This window comes from Pristiophorus japonicus, chromosome 10 (assembly GCF_044704955.1).
Source record: "Pristiophorus japonicus isolate sPriJap1 chromosome 10, sPriJap1.hap1, whole genome shotgun sequence".
NCBI lineage: Eukaryota > Metazoa > Chordata > Chondrichthyes > Pristiophoridae > Pristiophorus > Pristiophorus japonicus.
Window position 1 is genome coordinate 216,623,886 of NC_091986.1, and position 21,276 is coordinate 216,645,161.

Here is a 21,276-nt window from a genome sequence, read left to right on the forward strand (position 1 = left end):
ATCTTCCACCACTTTGGAATGCTCGCCCTAAAAACCTCTGGCTTGCTACATCCCTCTCTTCAAAACCACGTCTTCATCCACCGCTTCCGTCTTCTGCCCTTTAGTTCAATGGTCCCTCTCTCCCATGGCTCAGTTGATAGCATTCTTGTTAGATAGCTTGGCTCAGTGGGGAGCACTCTCGCCTCTGAGTCAGAAGGTCGTGGGTTCAAGTCCCCACTCCAGAGACCTGAGCACAAAAATCTAGGCTAACACTCCCAGTGCCGTACTGTCGGAGGTGCCGTCTTTGGGATGAGACATTAAACCGAGTCTGCTGTCTCGGGTGGAAGTAAAAGTTCCCACAGCCATTTAATCCTGAGAAGTGTGAGGGAATGCATTTGGGGAGGGCTATCAAGGCAAGGCAATACACATTAAATGGTAGGACACTGAGAAGTGTAGAGGAACAAAGGGACCTGGGAGTGCAGGTCCACAGATCCCTGAAGGTGGCAGGCCAGGTGGATAAGGTGGTTAAGAAGGCATACGGAATGCTTGCCTTTATTAGCCGAGGCATAGAATATAAGAGCAGGAAGTTTATGCTTGAACTGTGTCAAACACCAGTTAGGCCACAGCTGGAGTACTGCGTGCAGTTCTGGTCACCGCATTACAGGAAGGACGTGATTGCACTAGAGAGGGTACAGAGGAGATTTACGAGGATGTTGCTGGGAGTGGAGAATCTTAGCTATGAGGACAGATTGGATAGGCTGGGGTTTGTTTTCCTTGGAACAGAGGAGGCTGAGGGGAGACTTGATTGAGGTGTGTAAAATTATGAGGGGCCGAAATAGGACCTTCCTATCCACTCTATTTCCCTTAGCAACAACCTGGGGGCATTGATTTAAAGTAATTGGGAGGAGGTTTAGAGGGAATTTGAGGGGAAATGTTTTCACCCAGAGGGCGGTGGGGGTCTGGAACTCACTGCCTGAAAGGGTGGTAGAGGCAGAAACCCTCACCACATTTAAAAAGTACCTGGATGTGCACTTGTAGTGCCGTAACCTACAGGGCTACGGACCGAGAGCTGGAAAGTGGGATTTGGCTGGATATAGCTCTTTGTTGGCTGGTGCGGACACGATGGGCCGAAATGGCCTCCTTCCGTGCTGTAAACTTCTATGATTCTAGTTTGAAGAACAGCGGAGTTATCCATGGTGTCCTGACCAATATTTATCTCTCAACCAACATCACTAAAACAGATAATCTAGTCGTTCAACACCTGTTTGAGGGATCTTGCTGTGCTCAAAATTGGGAGTTTCCTGTATTACAACAGTGACGACACTTCACTTCAGTCAGCTGCAAGGTGCTTCGGGAGGTCCTGAGGATGCTATATAAATAGGAAGTTCTTTCTGAATGTAGTGAAGGTTGGCGCTGTCACTCAGAGGTCACGGAAGGGTTGGCGTGTGAAACGGTAAAAATGCCGCACTAAGGGTTCCGACTCTGAGATTGTTGCTGAGTGGGGAAAGACTTGCACTGCATCTAGTTGTGTTCTACCTGACCTGGAAGTGCTTGACTCCGATACTGGGCAACTGAAATGGGAGAACCTCCATCTTAAGAACATAAGAAATAGGAGCAGGAGTAGGCCATTTGGCCCCTCGTCCCTGCTCCGCCATTCAATGAGATCATGGCTAATCTGATCTTGAACTCAGCTCCACTTTCCTGCCTGCTCCCCATAACCCTTTACTCCCTTATCGCTCAAAAATCTGTCTATCTCCGCCTTAAATATATTCAATGTCCCAGCCTCCACAGCTCTCTGAGGCGGAGAATTCCACAGATTTACAACCCTCTGAGAGAAGAAATTCCTCCTCATCTCAGTTTTAAATGGGTGGCCCCTTATTCTGAGACTATGTCCCCTTGTTTTAGTTTCCCCTATGAGTGGAAATATTATCTCTGCATTCACCTTGTCGGGCCCCCTCATTATCTTATATATTTCAATAAGATCACCTCTCATTCTTCTAAACTCCAATGAGGAGAGGCCCAACCTTTCTTCATAAGTCAACCCCCTCATCTCCGGAATCAATCTAGTGAACCTTCTCTGAACAGCCTCCAATGCTGGCTTCCCCCTATACCGAAGTAACAAGTTAAGTGTATGCACAATGAAAAATCTGGATGATATTCAGAAAGGAGGTCTTCGCTTTGAATTAAGGGCAAGTTGAATTCTCGACTCAATTTCTTTTTACCTCCAGTCTCACCTCTTCCACTCTCCATCAGCTTGAGCTCACCCAAAACTCGGCTGCCCGTGTCCTAACTCGCACCAAGTCCCGTTCATCCATCACCCCCCCTGTGCTCGCTGACCCACATCGACAACGCCTTGAATATAATATCAAATCCTTGTGTTCAGATTCCTCCAGGGCCTCGCCCCCTCCCTATCTCTGCGACCTCCTCCAGCCCCACAACCCGCCCCCCCCAACCCCGAGATCTCTGCGCTCCTCCAACTCTGGCCTTTTGATCATCCCCGATTTAATCGCTCCACCATAGGCTGCCGTGCCTTCAGCTGCCTGGGCCCCAAGTTCTGGAATTCCCTTCCTAAACCTCTCCACCTCTCTACCTTGCCTCTCTTTCCTCCTTTTAAGATGCTCCTTAAAATCTGCCATTAATATCTCCTTATGTGGCTCGGTGTCAATTTTTTGCTCTGATAATCGCTCCTGTGAAGCGCCTTGGGACATTGCATTTATATAGCGCCTTTTAACAGAGCAAGTTCATAAATGCTATCACTTTCCAGCATTTGTTGAAGGCAACTCCTGATACATGCCACAGCTGCCTGGAGCAACTGTGCAAACAGTGTGTTGCTGCATACAGATAGCAACCCTGGCTCGACAGTGCAGGAAATGATGGATTGGTGAGGTCGTGACCTCCTGTCACCACGACACCCGGCTCAGCTTACCGAGAAATGGTATATCTTGGCGACATTTGAAGGATCCAGGAAGTGCTGGTGGTGCACAGCAGGTTGATCAGCAGCTGAGCGAGCGAGCTAGAGAGAGCAGATAGGTTGCTGCGTATTATTCTTGGTGAGATAACCAATCTTATTTTCAGCGACCGGCCCGATTGCTGTGTATTTCCAGAACGTCCCTGATTTCTTTCAGCTTCCCCATGCTCTTCAAGATAGACCCCACGGGTTCTTTTATGTCCGCGTGAGAGGTCAGAGCGGGACCTTGATTTGACGCCTCATCTGAAAGACGGCCCCTCCGACAGTACGGCGCCCCCTCAGCACTGCCCCTCCGACAGTGCGGTGCCCCCTCAGCACTGCCCCTCCGACAGTGCGGCGCTCCCTCAGTACGGCCCCTCCGACAGTACGGCGCCCCCTCAGCACTGCCCCTCCGACAGTGCAGTGCCCCCTCAGCACTGCCCCTCCGACAGTGCGGCGCTCCCTCAGTACTGCCCCTCCGACAGTGCATCACTCCCTCAGCACTGCCCCTCCGACAGTGCGGCGCTCCCTCAGCACTGCCCCTCCGACAGTGCATCACTCCCTCAGTACTGCCCCTCCGACAGTGCGGCGCTCCCTCAGTACTGCCCCTCCGACAGTGCGGCGCTCCCTCAGTACTGCCCCTCCGACAGTGCGGCACTCCCTCAGTACTGCCCCTCCGATAGCGCGGCGCTCCCTCAGCGCTGCACATTCATATCATGTATTTCACAACTTCAGGACCTCCCGAAGCACTTTACAGCCAATTAAGTACTTTTTTGAAGTGTAGTCACCGTTGTACTGTGGGAAATGCGGCAGAGATTTTGCGCACAGCAAGCTCCCACAAACAGCAATGTGATAATGACCAGATAATCTGTTTTACTGATGTTGATTGAGGGATAAATATTGGCCAGGACACCAGGGATAACTTCCCTGCTCTTCTTTGAAATAGTGCCACGGGATCTTTTACATCCACCTGAGAGAGCAGATGGAGCCTCGGTTTAACGTCTCATCCGAAAGACTCCCTCAGCACTGCACTGAGTGTCAGCTTGGGCTTTTGTGCTCAAGTCCCCTGGAGTGAGACTTGAACCCCCAACTTACTGACCCAGAGGTGAGAGTGCTACCCACTGAGCCATGACTGACAAAACGACCCCATATGCCACCATGCCCAAGCATAACAGTCGAAAGATTGAGTGCAAGGGGCATCTGAATTTCTGGTGTTCCCGCCCTCCTTCCCCCTTCCTCCGCCTCGCTCCTTCCCCCTCCCTCCGCCTCGCTCCTTCCCCCTCCCTCCTTCCCCCTCCCTCTGCCTCGCCTGCCTTCTCTCCCTCCCTCCGGCTCCATCTGTGCGACTAACCACAGGTTGTGATCTGGCTGGGTGCAGACCTACAATTAGGCCGTCTGAGCCATGTATTGGGAGGACTTGTTTTCTTCCCCAGCGAGACTCCCGCAACATCTCCAACCACAGAGCAGGGCTTGAGTTTCAGACGTTCTGCTGGCACGGTGATTATTGTAATTTACTCCTGGAGCCAAGCAAGGCCGATCTTAACCCTTTATGGGCTGACAGGATTTCTAGGCCTCTTTTTTTTTTATGTTGTTGTTTTATTCAATGCACAGTGACACCAACAGTTTGTCTTTGTCCAATGCCCCGCGCTCTCCCTGTATCCCTGTGTCTTTCTCTGTCACAAATCCCTGAAGGTAGCAGGTCAGGTAGATAAGGTGGATAAAAAGGCATACGGAATGCTTGCCTTTATTAGCCGAGACATAGAATATAAGAGCAGGGAGATTATGCTTGAACTTTATAAAACACTAGTTAGGCCACAGCTGGAGTACTGCGTGCAGTTCTGGTCACCACATTACAGGAAAGATGTGATTGCACTGGAGAGGGTACAGAGGAGATTTACGAGGATGTTGCCGGGACTGGAGAATGTTAGCAATGAGGACAGATTGGATAGGCTGGGGTTGTTTTCTTTAGAACAGCGGAGGCTGAGGGGGGAGACATTATTGAGGCGTATAAAATTATGAGGGGCCTGGATAGAGTGGATAGGGAGGACATATTTCCCATAGTAGAGGGGCTAACAACCAAGGGGCATGGATTTAAAGTAATTGGCAGGAGGTTTAGAGGGGATTTGAGGGGAAATGTTTTCACCCAGAGGGTGGTGGGGGTCTGGAACTCACTGCCTGAAAGGGTGGTAGAGGCAGAAACCCTCAGCATATTTAAAAAGTACTTGGATGTGCACTTGAAGTTCTGTAACTTACAGAGCTACGGACCTCGAGCTGGAAAGTGGGATTAGGCCGGATAGCTCTTTGTCGGCTGGCACAGACACGATGGGCCGAAATGGCCTCCTTGGTGCTGTAAACTTCTATGATTCGATGAAATACATATTCAGTCTTCCCTTCTAAAGGATGCAATGGTCTCGGTCTCAACCTCACCCAAGCTTTCCCAGCTCCCACAACCCATGGGTAAAGAAATTGTTTCCAAGTCTGGCTCCTCGCTTAGTGACCATTTTAAACTGATAATTCCTCATCACCAAATTCCTAAATGTAACTGCTCAACCATCGGTGGCCGTGCTTTCTGTTGGAAGCCCAAACCTCTGGAACTCCCTCCCTAAACCTCTCCGCCTCTCGACCTCTCTCTCCCCTCCTTCAAGACCCTCCTTAAAACCTACTTCTTTGACCAAACCTTTGGTCACCTGCTGTAATTTCTTATGCGGAACATAGAAAATAGGTGCAGGAGTAGGCCATTCGGCCCTTCGAGCCTTCACCACCATTCAATATGATCATGGCTGATCATTTTTGCAACTTTAGTACCCCATTCCTGCTTTCTCCCCATACCCTTTGAACCCTTTAGCCGTAAGGGCCACATCAGTGTCAAATTGATCTGTTTTGTCTTAAAACACTCCTATGAAGCGCCTTGGGACATTTTACCACGTTAAAGGCACTATATAAACGAAAGTTGTTAATTTTCTCTCCGCTATCAAAACTGATGTTTCCCCGGGGCTGGAGAGTTTAGAGCAAGGGGGCATAGTTTCAGAATTAAGGGGTCAGCCATTGCGGACTGAGATGAGAAGAAATTTCTTCACCCAGAGGGTGGTGAATCTTTGGAATTCTCTACCCCAGAGAGCTGTCATTGAGTATATTCAAGACAGAGATCGATAGATTTTTGGCCTTTTGGGGAATCAAGGGATATGGGGATAGTGCAGGAAAGTGGAGATCAGGTAGAAGATCAGCCGTGATCTTATTGAATGGCGGAGCAGGCTCGAGGGGCCATGTGGTCTACTCCTCCTATTTCTTATGTCCTTATTAAAACTCTTTACAATCTTACAAAATCTCTAGTAATTTTCTCTTAGGCATCTATGTTCCAGTATAAGTAATCCCAGCATCAAATCTCAGAATCTCGCAGCACAGAGGATTGGGCCTGTCGTGCCTGTGCCGGCTCTGATCACTCATTCACAGTCAGTCCCAATTCGCCCCCCCCCCACCCCCACACCGCCCTTCCCCACAGCCCAACAAATTTCTCCTTTTTCAAGTCTATATCCAGTTCCTTTCTGAACGTCACTATTGAATCTGCTCCCACCGCCCTTTCAGGCAGCGCGTTCCAGATCACAACAACTCGCTGCCAATGTTCCCCATAAGCTGTGCTTTGTTCTGCGTGGCCTGTTTCTTTAAGTGCGCAGTCCCTTTTAAGTTGCACACGTGCAGGGTGTTTAATTGAGAGAGGGCTGCGTGGAACCTTTCCCATTAGCGCAGCTTAAAAAGAAAAGCTTGCATTTATATAGCGCCTTTCACGACCATCGGACGCCTCAAAGCGTTTTACAGCCAATGAAGTACTTTTGGAGTGAGGTCACTGTTGTAATGTGGGAAACGCAGCAGCCAATTTGCGCACAGCAAGCTCCCACAAGCAGCAATGTCATAATGACCAGATAATCTGTTTTTTGTTATGTTGATTGAGTGATAAATATTGGCCCCAGGACATCAGGGATAACTCCCCTGCTCCTCTTTGAAATCGTGCCATGGGATCTTTTACGTCCACGTGAGAGGGCAGTCAGGGCTTCGTTTTAACTTCTCATCTTAAAAACGGCACCTTTGACAGTGCGGCACTCCCTCAGCACTGCCCCTCCGACAGTGCGGCGCTCCCTCAGCACTGCCCCTCCGACAGTGCGGCGCTCCCTCAGCACTGCCCCTCCGACAGTGCGGCGCTCCCTCAGCACTGCCCCTCCGACAGTGCGGCGCTCCCTCAGCACTGCACTGGGAGTGTCAGCCTAGATTTTTGTGCTCAAGTCTCTGGAGTGGGACTTGAACCTACAACATGCTGACTCAGGCGAGCGTGGTTGCCCACTGAGCCACTGGTTGACAAAGGGTAGAGACGTGCATTGAGCCATCTGCTTGCTGCAATGTTTGCAAGGAGACAGACTGCCGATCTCCATCTCTCGCTCGGTCGGCGCGCGGCTCCTCCCAAGTCTTCTGACATCCTCCGCAGCCACCGACGTGTGTCTGTACACCCACCGCCTCCGTCGTTTGACACCAGGGCTGGTCTACTGAATGTCACGCAGCGTCAGATGTTGTGTGGGAGTGCGGAGTTGGCATCTGGCAGCCGTGACCAGGAATACATTCGCACTTGCGCGACGGCCTGCCCTGCTTCAGATGGTGGAATTTCATCACCGGCTCTACAACTCTGCCCGTGCCAGGTGCCCGCCTTCCTCGGGCCAGGTGCCAAGTCAATGGAATGCAGTTACTGGGTCGTTACCAGCCCCAAGGTCGTCCTGGGGTCTCCAGGAATTGAAAGTTCATCTCCAGGATACCCGGGTAGAATAACCATAGGGGTTTTAAATAAAATTATGCGGGGGGGGGAGGGGGCCACATTGTCCGCATGCCCGACACGAGACTCCCAAAGCAAGCGCTCTACTCGGAACTCCTACACGGCAAGCGAGCCCCAGGTGGGCAGAGGAAACGTTTCAGGGACACCCTCAAAGCCTCCTTGATGAAGTGCAACATCCCCACCGACACCTGAGAAGTCCCTGGCCAAAGACCGCCCTAAGTGGAGGGAGAGCATCCGGGAGGGCGCTGAGCACCTCGAGTCTCGTCGCCGAGAGCATGCAGAAACCAAGCGCAGGCAGCGGAAGGAGCGTGCGGCAAACCAGACTCCCCACCCACCCTTTCCCTCAACCACTGTCTGTCCCACCTGTGACAGGGACTGTAATTCCCGTATTGGACTGTTCAGTCACCTGAGAACTCACTTTTAGAGTGGAAACAAGTCTTCCTCGATACCGAGGGACTGCCTACATGGTGACTGCGGTGCTGGAAATCTGAAATCAAAACCGAAAATGCTGGAAATACTCTGGGTCAGGCAGCATGTATGGAGAGAGAAACACAGTTATTATCATCATCATCCAACGAGGATGACTTGCTTCCACATGAGTTCAGGTGTTTTGATGAAGGACCCGATGTTCCAGGTCCTGAACTCCAGTTGAGGGGTTGGAAGATGCCTGTGCGTGGATTTTTTAACGTGTGGTGACCGTTACACATCAGCCATCACTCCGGCTACAAACAGAGTTATCACAGGCAGTCCCTCGGAATCGAGGAAGACTTGCTTCCACTCTTAAAATGAGTCCTTATGTGGCTGTACAGTCCAATACGAGATCCTCAGTCCTTGTCATAGGTGGGGTAGATAGTCGTTGAGGGAAAAGGTGAGTGGGGAGTCGCACGCTCCTTCCGCTGCCTGCGCTTGCTTTCTGCATGCTCTCGGCGACGAGACTCGAGGTGCTCAGCGCCCTCCCGGATGCACTTCCTCCACTTAGGGCAGTCTTTGGCCAGGGACTCCCAGGTGTCGGTGGGGATGTTGCACTTTATCAGGGAGGCTTTGAGGGTGTCCTTGTAACGTTTTCTGTGCCCACCTGGGGCTTGTTTGCCGTGAAGGAGTTTTGAGTAGACCGCTTGCTTTGGGAGTCTCGTGTTGGGCATGCGGACCATGTGGCCCGCCTAGCGGAGCTGATCAAGTGTGGTCAGTGCTTCAATGCTGGGGATGTTGGCCTGGTCGAGGACGCTAACGTTGGTGCGTCTGTCCTCCCAGTGGATTTGTAGGATCTTGCGGAGATGTCGTTGGTGGTATTTCTCCAGCGACTTGAGTCTACTGTATATGGTCCATGTCTCTGAGCCATACAGGAGGGCGGGTATTACTACAGCCCTGTCGACCATGAGCTTGGTGGCAGTTTTGAGGGACTGATCTTTGAACATTCTTTTGCACTGGCGCACTGGAGGCGGTGTTGAATCTCGTCGTCAATGTCTGCTCTTGTTGATAAGAGGCTCCCGAGGTCTGGGAAGTGGTCCACGTTGTCCAGGGCCACGCCGTGGATCTTGATGACTGGGTGGCAGTGCTGTGCGGCGAGGACAGGCTGGTGGAGGACTTTGTGTTATGCATGTTTAGCATAAGGCCCATGCTTTCGTACGCCTCAGTAAATATGTCGACTATGTCCTGGAGTTCAGCCTGTGTGTGTGTGTGTGCAGCTGCAGGCGTCGTCAGTGTACTGTAGCTCGACGACAGAGGTTGGGGTGGTCTTGGACCTGGCCTGGAGACGGCGAAGGTTGAACAGCTTCCCACTGGTTCTGTAATTTAGCTCCACTCCAGCGGGGAGCTTGTTGATTGTGAGGTGAAACATGGCAGCGAGGAAGATTGAGAAGAGGGTTGGAGTGATGACGCAGTCCTGCTTGACCCCGGTCCGCCGGACGTGGATTGGGTCTGTGATGGATCAGGGCCCGCATGTCGTCGTGGAGGATGGTGACGAACTTTTGGGGGCATCCAAAACTAAGGAGGATGCTCCATCGACCCTCGCGGTTGACTGTGTCAAAGGCCTTTGTCAGGTCGAAGAAGGTCATGTACAAGGGCTGGCGCTGCTCCCTGCATTTTTCCTGCAGCTGTCGCGCTGCAAGAATCATGTCTGTTGTGCCCCGGAGGGAACGAAATCCGCACTGTGATTCTGGGAGGAGCTCCTCGGCCACAGGGAGAAGACGATTGAGGAGAACTCTAGTGACAACTTTCCCAGTGGCTGATAGCAGGGAGATTCCCCTGAAGTTGCCGCAGTCGGACTTGTCCCCTTCTTTAAAAATGGTCACAATCACTGCATCTCTGGGATCTCCCGGCATGCTCTCCTCCCTCCAGATGAGAGAGATGAGGTCATGTATTCACACCAACAGTGCCTCTCTGCCATACTTCAGTGCCTCAGCAGGGATTCCATCCGCTCCTTTAGCCTTGTTGTTCTTGAGCTGTCTTATGGCTTTTTCTACCTCGTGCAGTGCTGGGATTTCACTGAGGTGGTGGTGGGTAGCATGCTGCGGGATGGAGTCGAGAACACTGGAGTCAAAGGCAGAGTCTCGATTGAGGAGATCTTCAAAGTGCTCCTTCCAGTGGGCTCTGATTGCCTTGGTGTCCTTGATGAGTGTTTCCCTGTTCTTGGCCAGCAGTGGGGTTGGGGCCTTGGGAGTTTGGACTGTAGGTGGCCTTGACGGCCACGAAGAATCCTCGCACATCATGGCTCTCAGCCAGCTGCTGTATCTCCTGTGCTTTCTACATCCACCACCTGTTCTTTAGGTCCAGGGTTTTTTGTTGGATCTCAGCCTTGAGCCATCTGTAATGCTGCTTTGCTGCTCCCGAATTGGGTTGTTGCTTGAGGCTCAGAAATGCCCTGCGCTTGCGATCTATTAGCTCTTGGATCGCCTGATCATTCTCATCAAACCAGTTCTGGTGTTTCCTGGTTGAGTGACCGAGTGTCTCTTTGCAGGCCCAAGCGCTGTGGGCATTCTGTGTCTCGGGGTCATCAAGGCACGCCAGGTTAGCTGTGAGGCACTGGCTGTATAGGGCTCTCTTAGCTGGATCATTAAGTGCTCCTGCATTGACTTTTTTGCGGCACTGCTTCTGCTGTCCCCTCTGCTTTGGGGCTATGTTGATGTCGATGATGGATCGGATTAGGCGCTGGTCCGTCCAGCAGTCGTCGCCCCTGTCCCTGGCTTGGACGATGACATAGTCAAGCAGGTGCCAGTGTTTGGAGCGAGGGTGTTGCCACGATGCCTTGTACTTGTCCCTCTGGCGGAACAAGGTGTTGGTGATGAGTTCATATTCTAGACATTTTGTCAGGAGTCGGGTACCACTGGAGATGACGTTCCCTACCCCCTCTCTGCCAATCACGCCTCCCCAGAGGGCTGTGTCTTCGCCAACCCTGGGGTTGAAGTCACCAAGGAGGATCAGCTTGTCGTCCGCGGGGACAGGGATTTTTCGAGGTTGGAGTAAAAACCCACTTTGGTCTCATCTGTTGCATCGAGCGTACACACTGGTGACTGTGGCGCATTGATTCCGGGATGGGGTGAGTCGAAGAATCCTAAGGCGTTCGTTACCCCGCAGGGGGGAGTCTCTGAGGTGGTCGACCAGCTCGTTCTTGATAGTGAAACCGACTCCTTGGTGGCGGCGTTTTGGCTCTGGTTTCCCTTTCCAGAAGAAGGTGTATCCTCCACCTTGTTCTTTGAGCTGCCTTCCCCTGCCCGCCAGGTCTCGCTTAGGGTGGCAATGTCGATATCAAAGTGTCTAAGTTCCTGGGCAACAATGGCGGTGCAGCGTTCCGGCCTGTCGCTGTTGGGGTTGTCCATGAGGGTCCTGACGTTCCAGGTCCCGAACTTCATGTTAGAGGAGTGGAAGATGCCTGTGCGTGAGTTCTTTTAACGTGGGGTGGTCATTGCACACTGGCTACCACACGGGTTTAGCTGAGCGAGGTCTTGGTCCAGTGGCAAGGGGGTCGAAGACGACTGGAGACCAGGCGCTGCGGTGTGGGCCTAGTTGCCTACGGAGAGATGTTGGCCACAGGCTCGGCACTGGGTAGCGCCCTTGATGGTAGGTGGTCCGAGGCTTGGTTGGGGGCAGGCATTGGGAGGGTCAGTGGACTGCTGGGGTTCAGAGTGGGAGGTCAGGGGGGTGGGTCACAGCCATGGTACCACATGCTGGAGGAGGAGAAGAGGCCAGGTCACTGGTGGGGAAGGAGAGCTTCAGTCGTTGGTGAAGGAGGATGGGAGGCCAACCACCGTCGTGGGAGAGGAGGAGGCCCGGTCGCTGTTGAGGAGGAGGTCCAGCCGTTGTTGAGGAGGTGTTCCGATCGCCGCTGGAGGGGGAGGGGTGGAGGCCCGATTGCCTGGTCGGAGGTTCACCTGGCTCGCCGGGCGTTGTTGAGGATTGAGGATCGGGTGAGGTAGGTGAGTCAACGCCGAGGAGGAGGCGGCTTTCGAAGGGGGAGAGAGGTCCAGGTCATCGTCGCCTATTCGTGGTGTGGTGGGAAGCCTGAGGTAGGCCCGAACTTGTGGGATTTGCAAAGTTGGGTTTCGAGTAAGTGTTTAAGGCCCCCTTGTCAGGTCTATTAAGGCTAGGGGAAGTTTAGACCGTAAGAGGGGTGAGGTTAAGGGTAGAAAGTTGCTGATGGTGGAAGATGGGAGTTGTTTAGCAGGGGAGCCCCTGAGGGAGATGCCCCTGGTGGCCATCTTATGCTCTTCTTATTAAACATGGCTGTGCTGACATCCGTTCCACCACCTGGTCACACACACACACACCGATACACACATAGAGACAGAGGCTCTCTCTCTCACACACACATACACACACACATAGAGACAGAGGCACTCTCTCTCACACACACACACACACATAGAGACAGAGGCACTCTCTCTCTCACACACACACACACACACATAGAGACAGAGGCTCTCTCTCTCTCTCACACACACACACACACACACATAGAGACAGAGGCACTCTCTCTCTCACACACACACACACACACACACACATAGAGACAGAGGCACTCACACACACACACATACACACACACAGAGACAGAGGCACTCACACACACACAGAGGCACTCACACACACACACACACACATAGAGACAGAGGCACACATACACACACACATAGAGACAGAGGCACTCTCTCTCTCTCTCTCTCTCTCTCACAAACACACACACACATAGAGACAGAGACAGGCACACACACACACACACACACCGATATACACACAGAGACACACACACACACATAGAGACAGAGGCACACACACCGATACACACACACACAGAGACAGAGGCACTCACACACACATAGAGACAGAGGCACTCACACACACACACACACACACACACATAGAGACAGAGACACACACACACACACCGATACACACACACACACAGACAGAGACACACACATATACAGCTTGCCCGATGACGACGAGAACTGTCAACAGGATGGTGTCGGAGAGGGAGAGAAAGTTTTGAAACGACAGAAGGGAGCCCGAGAATTCTGATCCCACTTGAGCAGCTGTATAAAGAACCTGTTTTCTGCAGCGTAGGAGAAATCTTTTATTCATACGAGTGTTGATCCAAGAACCATGTAAACAAGATGCGCTGGTGATTTGCATAACCTGTACAAGCTCGTGAACACCAACTGGGCCGAGAGAGGAGCCGATTGTGACAAACGGCACAGCTCAAAGCTAATTGCTGCATTGACCTGAGGTGCAAAATTCCATTCTGTCTGTATTCCCGTGTTTATCTGCATTAACGGGATACTCACTATCCCACGCTGTGTCTGTGTTACCACAGAATCAACAACACCAACTTGTATTTATATAACCTCTTTAGCAGTAAAACTACCGGATTGTCGTAAAAACCCATCTGGTTCATTAATGTCCTCTTAGGGAAGGAAATCTGGGTGGACGTAAATGATTCCAAGGCACTATTTCGAGCAAGAGCAAGAGTATTCTCCCTGGTGTCCTAATAGCTGGTCATTTATCTAATTGCTGTTTGTGGGAGCTTGCTGTGTGCAAATTGGCTGCCGCGTTTCCCACATCACAACAGTGAGTGAACTTTAGAAAGTACTTCATTGGCTGTAAAATGCTTTGGGAAATCCTGATGTCGTGAGAGGATCTTTAGAAATGCAAGTGCTTTGCTCTCGAACTCTCTCCTGCTCTCCCTTTCTATGCCTCTGTCCTGGTTTGCTCGGGCGTTGCACGAGGTCTCGCTGATAGTGTATTTTGTCATCATCATCATAGGCAGTTCCTCGAAGCCAGGATGACCTGCTTCCAAGCCAAAAAAGGGATGAGTTCACAGGTGTTTCAATGAAGGACCTGACATTCCTGATCCTGAAGGGTGGAAGATGCCTGTGCGTGGATTTTTTTAACGTGGGGTGACCGTTGCACACCAGCCACCACACGGGGCTTGACAGAGCGAGGTCTTGGTCCAGTGGCAAGGGTTAACCAGGACGACTGGAGACCTGCTCTGCTGCACGGACCTAGTGCGCACACATATCAGTGTGGGCTGGGCCCGTGCTGCCCCAGGGCCCTCGCCTCTCCTGGGCCCTGAACTCCCGACTCTCCTGGGCCCAGATCATGTCCCTTCCCAATCTCTCACCGCTCCTTCGCCCCGACCTCGCCGCTCCTGCTGTACCTGCCCCACGCTCCAATCACCGACCTGGACCTTGATGACGTGTCGCTTCGCTGCTGCCTCCTTCCTGCACCCAGCTCGCTTTTTGTATTGCGACATGGTAATGTGACCCCCTGCGCAGTGTGAGGCGCACTCCACATCCCCACGGCAACACTGAGATAACAGCAGGTGTGTGAGGCTGTGACTTTTTAAAGTTTGTGACGGTTCCCAATGCGTAAGAAAGACTTGCATTTGTATAGCGCCTTTTTACAACCACCGGTCGTCTCAAAGCAGGTTTACAGCCAATGAAGTGTAGTCGCTGTTGTAATGTAGCAAACGCTGCAGCCAATTTACGAACAGCAAGCTCCCACAAACAGGGATGTGATAATGACCAGAGAATCTGTTTTTTTTTAATGTTGATTGAGGGATAAATATTGGCCAGGACATCGGGGATAACTCCCCTGCTCTTCAAAATAATGCCGTGGTATCTTTTACATCCACTTGAGAGAGCGGACAGGGCTTCAGTTTAACGTCTCATCCAAAAGACCGCCCCTCCGACAGTGCGGCGCTCCCTCAGCACCGCCCCTCCGACAGTGCGGCGCTCCCTCAGCACTGCCCCTCCGACAGTGCGGCGCTCCCTCAGCACTGCCCCTCCGACAGTGCGGCGCTCCCTCAGCACTGCCCCTCCGACAGTGCGGCGCTCCCTCAGCACTGCCCCTCCGACAGTGCGGCGCTCCGTCAGCCGAGATTTTATTGTGTTCAATTCCTGGAGTGGGACTTGAACCCACAGCCTTCTGACTCTGGGTGAGGGGAGGCACTGGTGCTACTTGCCTGCATGTGCAGGCTAGATTTTTGTGCTGGAGTGGGACTTGAGCCCACAACCCAGGCAGGGGTTTGACCAACTGAGCAATGGCTGACTCCAAAGTAGACCACCCACTCGCTAACATCCTTCCAGAGTAACCGCTTTACTCTCTCCTGAATAACATTCCAATCTTCACAGGGAGTCATGTTGTTACATAAAACAACAACAACAACTTGTATTTATATAGCACCTTTACATAGTAAAACGTCCCAAGGCGCTTCACAGGAGCAATTATCAGACAAAATTTGACACCGAGCCACATAAGGAGATATTAGGACAGGTGACCAAAAGCTTGGTCAGAGTTAGGTTTCAAGGAGCGTCTTAAAGGAGGGGATAGAGGTGGAGAGGTTTAGGAAGGGAATTCCTGAGCTTAGGACCTCGGCAACAGAAGGCACGGCCGGCAATGATGGAGCAATTAAAATCGGTAATGCTCAAGAGGTCAGAATTGGAGGTGCGCAGAGATCTCTGGGTGGGGCCGGGTGCGTGGGGTGGGGTGTGGTCGAGCTATATTTAGATAGATCGCTAGATATATATTTAGATACATAGATCGCTAGATATATATTTAGCTAGCTAGATAGATACTGAGCTGGATATTGTCCAAGATGGAGAAGGTTGGGGATATGACGGGACACTTTTTGGGGTGCGGGGAGCTGGGATGACTCTCAATGCTTTCAGCCCAGGTCTAAAACGTCGGCCTGTGAGTTCCCAGAAATGGAGGGTTTGCGTGACATTCAGTCATGTCATGGGATGAGTGATTTAACCTGCGGGCTCGCTGTGTGTTGACCTGGTGGGGGCCAGCAACATGTCAGGACAGTGCCCGGCGGTGAATCTCGGCTGGTTTTGATTTTTTTTAAATTTCAAAATATACTTTATTCATATAAAAATTTGTACAGTACATTCAAAAGCAGTTCAGTACATTTAGCTGCGGTCAGCAATCCCATACACTACATTTGGGTGCTGACGGCAGTTCCATTCGATACATTTCCTTGATTTTCATTTCAAGTACAATTCGGTCCAATACGGGATACCTTGTAGTACGTTCAACAAATTACATTTTGTGTGTCACTATACAGTACACGGAATGGGTGACGGTACATTTACATTTTTTCTTTTCAACGTGCATTACGAAACAGACCCTGCATTGTACATGGCACTACATAGGTGTTTACAGATCATGGTGCTCCATGTACACGAAAAAGAAGTTACAAGTACGGCCCGGGGGGAGTTTTATACTGATTCCAGCCCCCGGGTTTACCGTGGCAGAATGGCTTTAAACTGTGGCCCTTCCCCACCGTGCCTTTGCGGCGACTGCACCAATTTTAAGTGCATCCCTCAGCACGTACTCCTGGATCTTGGATTGCGCCAGTCTGCAACACGCAGACGCGGACATCTCCTTGCTCTGGAAGACCAGCAAGTTGCGGCAAGACCAAAGTGCGTCTTTGACCGAGTTGATGGCCCTCCAGCCGCTGGTGATGTCAGTCTCGGTGTGTGTCCCTGGGAACAGCCCGTAGAGCACAGAGTCCTGTGTTACGGAGCTGCTCGGGGTGAACCTCGACAGCAACCACTGCATCTCCTTCCAGACCTGCCTTGCGAAGGCGCAATCCTGAAGGAGATGGGTGACAGTCTCGTACGCACCGCAGCCGACTCGGCTGGTTTTGATGGGGATGGCCCACACTTGGATGGTCGCGTTTCCGGCTCTGAGTCGCACTGACGTGTTTTATTTTGTCTCTCTCCATGTTCCCTTACAGTGGGAGCGGCTGTGGTTCCTCATCCTCTCCGTCACATTCTTCCTGACCCTGGTCTGGTTCTACTTCTGGTGGGAGGTGCACAACGACTACAATGAGTTCAACTGGTAAGTGAAGTGAGCTTGTTCGATGGCTGCGTGCTCACTGCAGAGGTTATAATGCATGATTAAACTGTGAAACGCACCTTTATATCAACACGTTACAGGAAAGATGTGACGGGTGCAGAGGAGATTTACGAGGCTGTTGTCTGGTCTGGAGAATTTTAGTTGTGAGGAAAGATTGGATAGGCTGGGGTTGTTTTCTTTCGAACAGCGGAGGCTGAGGGGAGAATTAATTGAGGTGTATAAAATTATCAGGAGCCTAGATAGTGGAAAGAAAGGACCTGTTTCCTTTGAGATGACAGAGGAAAACTGAGATGAGGAGAAATGTTTTCTTCTCGGAGCATTGTAAATCTTTGGAATTCACTGCCTCAGAGACCTGTGGAGGCTGGGCCATTGAATAAATTTATGACCGAGATGGACAGTTTCTTAAACGATAAGGGGTTATGGGGAGCGGGCGGGGAAGTGGAGCTGAGTCCATGATCGGATCAGCCATGATCTTATTGAATGGCGGAGCAGGCTCGAGGGGCCGTATGGACGACTCCTGCTCCTATTTCTTATGTTCTTAGCAGAGGGGTCAACAACAAGGGGGTATAAATTTAATGTAATTGGTAGAAGTTTGAGGGGAAATTTCTTCATGCAGAGAGGGTTTTGTAGGGGTGGGGGGAAGAGAGAGTCTGGAACTCACGGCCTGAAAGGGTGGTCGAGGCAGAAACCCTCACCACATTTAGAAAGTACTTGGATGTGCACCTGAAGTGCCGCAACCTGTAAGGCTACGGACCATCATCATCAGAGGCAGTCCCTCGAAGCGAGGATGACTTGCTTCCATGCCAAAAAAGGGATGAGTTCACAGGTGTTTGTGAAGGACCTAATATTCCAGATCCCAAACTACATCATGAAGGGTGGAAGGTGCCTGAGTGGGTTTTTTTAATGTGTGGTGGTGCTGTTGCGCACACAGGAGGTAAGCAAGGAACTGGATCAGACAATAAAGGGAAAGATTAGGCTGGATAGCTTCTTTGTCGGCCGGCACAGACACGATGGGCCGAAATGGCCTCCTTCCATGCTGTAAATTTCTATGATTCTATGATCTGAGTCGGTTCCCACTACAATCTGGTTCTTTTGCTGCCTGATCTGTCCAGTTTACACCACACACTTAACTTCAAAGCAATTTCAATGGCCTCGCCCTTCTCTCTGCATCCTTCCACCCACCCCCCCCCCACCCCCCCACCACCTTCCCTATCTCTGCAACCTCCTCCAGCCCTACAAACCTTCGAAATCTCTGCGCTCCTCCAACTCTGACCTCTTGAGCATCCCTGATATTTTAATCGCTCCACCGTTGGTGGCCATGCCTTCAGCTGCCTGGGGCCCTCAGCTCTGGAACTCCCTTCCTAAACCCCTCCCCCTCTCTCTCTTCCTTTAAATGCACTCCTTCAAGAACATAAGAACATAAGAAATAGGAGCAGAAGTAGGCCATTCGGTCCCTTGAGCCTGCACCGCCATTCAATAAGATCATAGCTGATCTTCAGCCTCAACTCCACTTTTTCGCCTTATCCCTGATCTTTGCCAGGCATCTGCCCATTTTACCGGTCTATGTCCTCCTGAAGTCTGTGTTCATCCTCCTCACTGGTTAATAAAGTTCTGAGTTTGGCACTGTCTGCAAACTTTGAAATTATGCCTAAGTCCAGGTTATTAATAGATATCACAAAGTGCAGTGGTCCTAATACAGACCCTTTGTGGATCACCACTGCACACTTCCCTCCAGTCTGAAAAACAATCGGTCACCACTACTCTCTGCTCTCAGTCCCTCATCCAATGTTGTATCCATCATCATCATCATAGGCAGTCCCTCGAAACCGAGGAAGACTTGCTTCCACTCTAAAAGTGAGTTCTCAGGTGAATGAACAGTCCTATACGGGAATTAGTCTCTGTCACAGGTGGGACAGATAGTCGTTGAGGGAAAGGGTGGGTGGGGAGTCTGGTTTGCCGCACGCTCTTTCCGCTGCCTGCGCTTGTTTTCTGCATGCTCTCGGCGACGAGACTCGAGGTGCTCAGCGCCCTCCCGGATGCTCTTCCTCCACTTAGGGCGATCTTTGGCCAGAGACTCCCAGGTGTTGGTGGGGATGTTGCATTTTATCAAGGAAGCTTTGAGGGTGTCCTTGAAACATTTCCTCTGCCCACCTGTGGCTCGGTTGCCGTGTAGGAGTTCCGAGTAGATCGCTTACTTTGGGAGTCTTGTGTCGGGCACGCGGACAATGTGGCCTGCCCAGCGGAGCTGGTCGAGTGTGGTCAGTGCTTCAATGCAGGGGATGTTGGCCTGGTCGAGAACACTGACGTTGGTGCGTCTGTCCTCCCAGGGGATTTGCAGGATCTTGCGGAGACAGCGTTGGTGATATTTCTCCAGCGATTGTTGTATCCGCACAGTCACTGTCCCTTTAATGCCATGGGCTTCAATTATGCAAGTTAGTCTATATTATGTGGTAGTTTGTCAAATGACATTTCAAAGTTCATATACACAATGTCGACCACAATACCCTCATCAACCCTCTCTGTTACTTCATCAAAGAACTTGATCAAGGTAGTCCAACATGAACTGCCTTTACTCCAATACAACCCCTTGTACACCTTGTCAAAAGCCTCGCTAACTGCTGTGTTGTCAGAGCAGCTAAAATAACAGCAAATTGTGTTTATATAATGCCTTAAACCTAATAAAATGTCCCAAGGCGCGTCACGGGAGTGTTACGAAAAAGAGAATTTGACACCAAGCCCTATAAGCAGATGTTGGGGCAGGTGACCAGGTCAAAGAGGCAGGTTTTAAGGGGCTTCTTAGGGTGTAAAGAGGGTTAGAGAAGTGGAGAGGTTTAAAGGAGGGAGTTCCAGAGCTTGGGGCCCAGGCAACAGAAGGCACAGTCACCGATGGTTGAGCATTTAAAATCGGGGATGCTCAAAAGTCCAGAATACGTGGAGCGTAGGGGTATTATAGGGCTGGAGGAGCTTACAGAGATTGGGAGGGGCGAGGCTGTGGAGGGATTTGAAAACAAGGATGAGAATTTTGAAATTGTGATGTTGCTTAACCAGGAGCTAATGTAGGTCAGCGAGCACAGTGGGTGATGGGTCAGCGGGACTTGGTGCAAGTTAAGACACGGGGCAGCCGAGTTTTGGATCACTTCTTGTTTACGTAGGGTAGAATGTGGGAGGCCAGCCAGGAGTGCTTTGGAATAGTCAAGTGTAGAGGTAACAAAGGCATGGATGAGGGTTTCAGCGGATGAGCTGAGGCAGGGGCAGAGATGGGCGATGTTACGGAGGTGGAAATCAGCAGTCTTGGTGTTTGAACGGATATGAGGTAGGGGGTTCAATTAGTGATCAACAAAGATGCCAAAAGTTGCGAAAGAAAAACAGTGCTGAGATCGGGAGCTGGGATCTTCCTGTTCTTGTGTGGCTCAGTACCACACACCCTCAAAGCCTCCTTGATAAAGTGCAACACCCCCACCGACACCTGGGAGTCCCTGGCCAAAGACTGACCTGGGTGCAGGGGGTGCATCCAGGAGGGCACCGAGCACCTCGAGTCTCGTCGCCGAGGGCATGCAGAAACCAAGCGCAGGCAGCGGAAGGAGCATGCGGCAAACCAGCCCCACCCTCCCTTTCCTTCAACCACTGTCTGTCCCACCTGTGACAGAGACTGTAATTCCCGTATTGGACTGTTCAGTCACCTGAGAGCTCACTTTTAGAGTGGAAGCAAGTCTTCCTCGACTCCGAGGGACTGCCGATGATGATGATGAGTACCGCACAGAGGCCCCCCACCTCCTCCACACCCACCCACCCACCCCGAGCCACCAGCATCAGGGTGACAGTCCAAGACTCGGCTGCCTCGATTGCAGGGGCCCCTGACGTCGAAAGAGCAACTTGTGAGGAGGCCTGCTCTTCTCTCAACAAGCCGGCAGAACAAGTTGCCCGTTGAGCCGCGGCACTGAGCCCTCCGTCAGGCTGTGGTGCCCTCTCTGCCACAGGATCCGTCCGCCACAAGCCCGCGTCTTGTGCTCACTGTTTACAAGCGAGGCTCCCCCCGGGGGGTGGGGGGGGGTGTGGGGAGACACCTTCCCCCTCGGTCTGTCTGCCCGTGCGAGTCACTCCCGTCGCTCCTGATTTCTGGAGCCAGAGCAACCTCGACTCCCGGCGGCTCTCCGCACGCTTTTCACGTCTAGAACCT

At 51.7% G+C, this 21,276-nt stretch overlaps 1 protein-coding gene across 3 annotated transcripts in view; it reads left to right on the top strand.

Moving 5' to 3' along the window:
* Window positions 1-21,276, top strand: part of gdpd5b (glycerophosphodiester phosphodiesterase domain containing 5b) — a 284,799-nt gene that overhangs the window by 171,879 nt on the left and 91,644 nt on the right. For all 3 annotated transcript variants that reach the window (XM_070892565.1, XM_070892566.1, XM_070892567.1), the window contains exon 3: window positions 16,978-17,081. In XM_070892565.1, the coding sequence (XP_070748666.1) occupies window positions 16,978-17,081 (104 nt within the window). The remainder of the gene's footprint in view (window positions 1-16,977; window positions 17,082-21,276) is intronic.